This window comes from Apodemus sylvaticus, chromosome 14 (assembly GCF_947179515.1).
Source record: "Apodemus sylvaticus chromosome 14, mApoSyl1.1, whole genome shotgun sequence".
NCBI lineage: Eukaryota > Metazoa > Chordata > Mammalia > Rodentia > Muridae > Apodemus > Apodemus sylvaticus.
In genome coordinates, this window is record NC_067485.1 from 44513476 (window position 1) to 44516920 (window position 3445).

The 3445-nt window shown below is 41.9% G+C and overlaps 1 protein-coding gene across 1 annotated transcript; it reads left to right on the top strand.

Annotated features, from left to right (window-relative positions):
- The first annotated feature begins 2396 nt into the window (after nucleotides 1–2396).
- On the top strand, nucleotides 2397–3344 carry LOC127665012 (putative vomeronasal receptor-like protein 4). Its single transcript, XM_052157359.1, has one exon. The coding sequence runs from the start codon at nucleotides 2397–2399 to the stop codon at nucleotides 3342–3344; it is 948 nt and encodes a 315-aa protein (XP_052013319.1).
- Nucleotides 3345–3445: the final 101 nt, after the last annotated feature.

Sequence of the window (3445 nt, forward strand, 5' to 3'; positions counted from 1 at the left end):
GCAATGCAGAAGTGTAAGCTGAATAAACCCTTTCCTCCCCAACTGGCTTCTTGGTCATGATGTTTGTGCAGGAATAGAAACCCTGACTAAGACAGGGTTCATTTGATCTCACAACTTAGGGCAAGTGATCATAGATAGAGGTTAAGTCAGGGCAGGACACAAGGCAGGAACCTGGACAGAGGAACTGAAGCGGAGCCCACAGGCGGATGCTGTTTACTGGCTTCCTCCCTCATGGCTTGCTCAGCCTGCTGTCTTATTGCAGCAAGGACCAGCAGCCCAGGGATGGTGGTGCCCACAGTGACCCAGGTATTCCCAATCAATCAGTGTAGACAATGCACCACAGGCTTGCCCACAGCTTATCTGATTGTGGGAATTTTCTCAACTGAGGTTCCTGCTTCCCAAATAACACTCTAGCCTGTGTCAAGCTGACATAAAACTTGCCAGCACACCTGGGAAGATGGCCCTATGCTCTGAGAGAGGTGGCTGAGAAAACCAGGGGGTGAAAGCAGTAAGCAGTGTTCCTTCAGGGTCTGTCTTTCAGTTCCCACCTCCATGTTCCTGCTTGAGTTCCTGCTCTATTTCCCCTGTGTGTTAGGCTGTGATGTGGAAGTGGAAGTGAAACACTTTCCTCCACAAACACTTTTTGCCAGTGTTTTATTACAGCAACAGAGAAGCAAACTCATGCAGTGGGTTAACCCTAAATTAAAAATGTATATAAAGACCTTATCGAAGCCTACTATATTAACATTCTTGGGAAAGCTACAGTTTATTATTAACTCAAAAGTGATCTGTCCAGAGCTTACATATAGGGTGGTAGGAAAAACTAAAAACGTAGCAGCCAGTTTTTGTCATTTGTGTTATCATCAGACACTATTCCTGGAGAAATGTTAACAAAGATCTACTTGCCCAGGGTAGGAAACCAGAAACAGACCAAACTGCCGTTTCCACTAAAGTCCAACTTGGTGAACCAATGAGTTGTATTATGGTTCCTTATGGGAATTTGGATTAGGAGTTCCTCACAGTGCAGAGATGGCTCAAAGGCAACTACATCACTAAAGTCCACTTTAGCAGGAATGGCAGCTCACAAAAGCTGAAAACCTGAAATATACACATCAGCAAACAGCTCAACAGGTTAAAGGGTGTCTTGTCCAGGTAGCTCAGTTGGGAGCCTGTTCCTATCACCTTAGCTGATCTCTGCATGATTCACACATCTGGCCTGGTCTAAAAGTTTCTTTCAGTGGTTCTGTTTATATACGTGTAGGTCGGGAGGGAACTTGTGAGTAAGGTCAGTTTCAGGAATTTGCTACTGGGTTGTTTACATCAGAAGAATGAGTTTCCCTTCAGGATGAAATGTTTCACACTGCCCTTCTTAAAACACCCTGTTGTTCTATCTCCCTTTTAACATCCCGTGTTTAAGGAAATTCCCTCCAAAACAGAAGGCTTTAACCTTGGAGGAATCTGCTACCTCACAGGATGAGAAGTGAAAAGGAAAGACACGTCTGAAGCTGTGGCTCAGGATCACACTGGTTTTGAAACTGTGACGTTGTCCATATTTAGCATTTTTCTAGGAAGGAAATTGTCATGTTGTTTTGGGTCTGAGGTCTCTCTGAGATTTACCATAACCAGGATAAATTTAAAAAGAGGTTTTAATAATACTGTCCTGGATGAACCAGAGTTCTCTAGGTTAGGACTCAGCTATTGTTAGACAACTGCTTTAAAGGAAAAAGCCACAAAGTTATAATGTTGGGGAGCCAGGTTGACTCACATCCTGTCTGGCTGGGTCCATGCAAACCTTAGTTTTATAGCAGATCTCCAGCAGGTGTCTGCGCCTTCCCAGCAAGCAAGCATTCCTACAAATGCAGAACTTAGGAATTAGCCTGTTAAACTTGTGACCCATTACCTTGCAAGAATAGTGAAGTGGTAAAATATTTTACAGCAATTAGTGGTTTTAAGAATAATCCCAATGCACTGGGAAGTTGTCCATCTTGGGCTAGGGTACATTCCAGAGAGGAGTAACTTCCTCATGCTTTACAAGTTAAAAACAAGTCTGTTTTTACCAGCCTTTGCAGGACAGAGAATTGTACTCTAAACAAAATGACCACCATTAGATTATAACTTTTAGAGCTGAGAGATACAAAGAATTATTTGCTTGGGAAGGTAAGTACATGCATTAACATAGGATTTATGTCTAAAATATCACTATCATCACCCATATCAGGGAAAATAAGAAAATGAAATAGAAGAAAAGCAAGAAATTCAATCAAGTACCTGCTGGAAAAGAACCATGTGCATTTTCATATTTCAGAAATTTCTCATTATACATAGAGACAATCCATGGAGGTGATCATTTGTGTTCTTCAAAGTGGATTTCGCTAGTTCTCGCCTGAGGTCAAAAGATGATTTGGAGTGACCTCATCCAACGAGTAATCTTCCTTTATCTTATTGGACTTGGAACCTTAGGAAACACACTTATATTTGTGAGACATGTGCACACATTTATCACAGGTTCTGAGAAAAAACCTATAGACCTTATCTTCACTCATCTGGCGTTTTCAAATGTAATTATTATTTGTACTTCAGGGGTCAGATATATAGCCACAGAACTTCATTTCAAAAATGTTCTGGGCAATGCGGGATGTAAAACTGTGGTTTATCTGGGAAGGGTTGCCCGTGGCCTCTCCATCTGCACCACCTGTCTCCTCAGTATGGTCCAGGCTGTCACCATCAGTCCTAGAACCTCCTTGTGGAGAAAGCTCAAACCTCAGTCAGCATTGCAAGTTCTTCCCTGTCTCCTCCTCCTTTGGATCGTTAATGTTCTCACAAGCTCCAACTTGATTCATCATATCACAGCGGGCAGCAGTTTGAATAGATCTACAGCTGGTGTATATGATGGGTATTGCTATATGCTGCCATCTAGGTATATAGTTAAGTGGCTTTTCCTCTCTCTCATGACTCTTCGTGATGTCATCTTTCAGAGTCTCATGGGCTGGAGCAGTGGGTACATGGCTCTCCATCTGTATAAACATCACAAGAATGTCCTCTACCTTCATAGCTCCAGGATTGCAAATAGTGCCAGCCCAGAAATCCGAGCTACATGGAGTGTTCTCATTCTTATGACCTGTTTCCTCTTCTATTACTTGGGGGATTTCATTTTATCCTTCTACGTTGGTTCTGTCTTGACTCTTGACTCCATAATACTGAATATTAAAATATTTCTAGTAATTGGCTATTCTGCTCTAAGCCCCTTTGTCCTGCTAATAAAGGATTTCCATCTGTTTCGTTGCTGGCACACTCATTGGGGAGTCGAGAAAACAGATTTTTATAACTACCCCTCTAATAACTAAAGGTTTATCATTTACTTTGACTTTACCCAGAAAAAAAATTTCCAGCATGATTACTATTGTTTTTTGGGAGTAGAATGTTGTATTGGGTGCTTGGGAATCAA

Excerpts from the sequence above, each read along its gene's own strand:
- LOC127665012 (XM_052157359.1), top strand. The coding sequence starts at position 2,397 with ATGATTTGGAGTGACCTCATCCAACGAGTAATCTTCCTTTATCTTATT.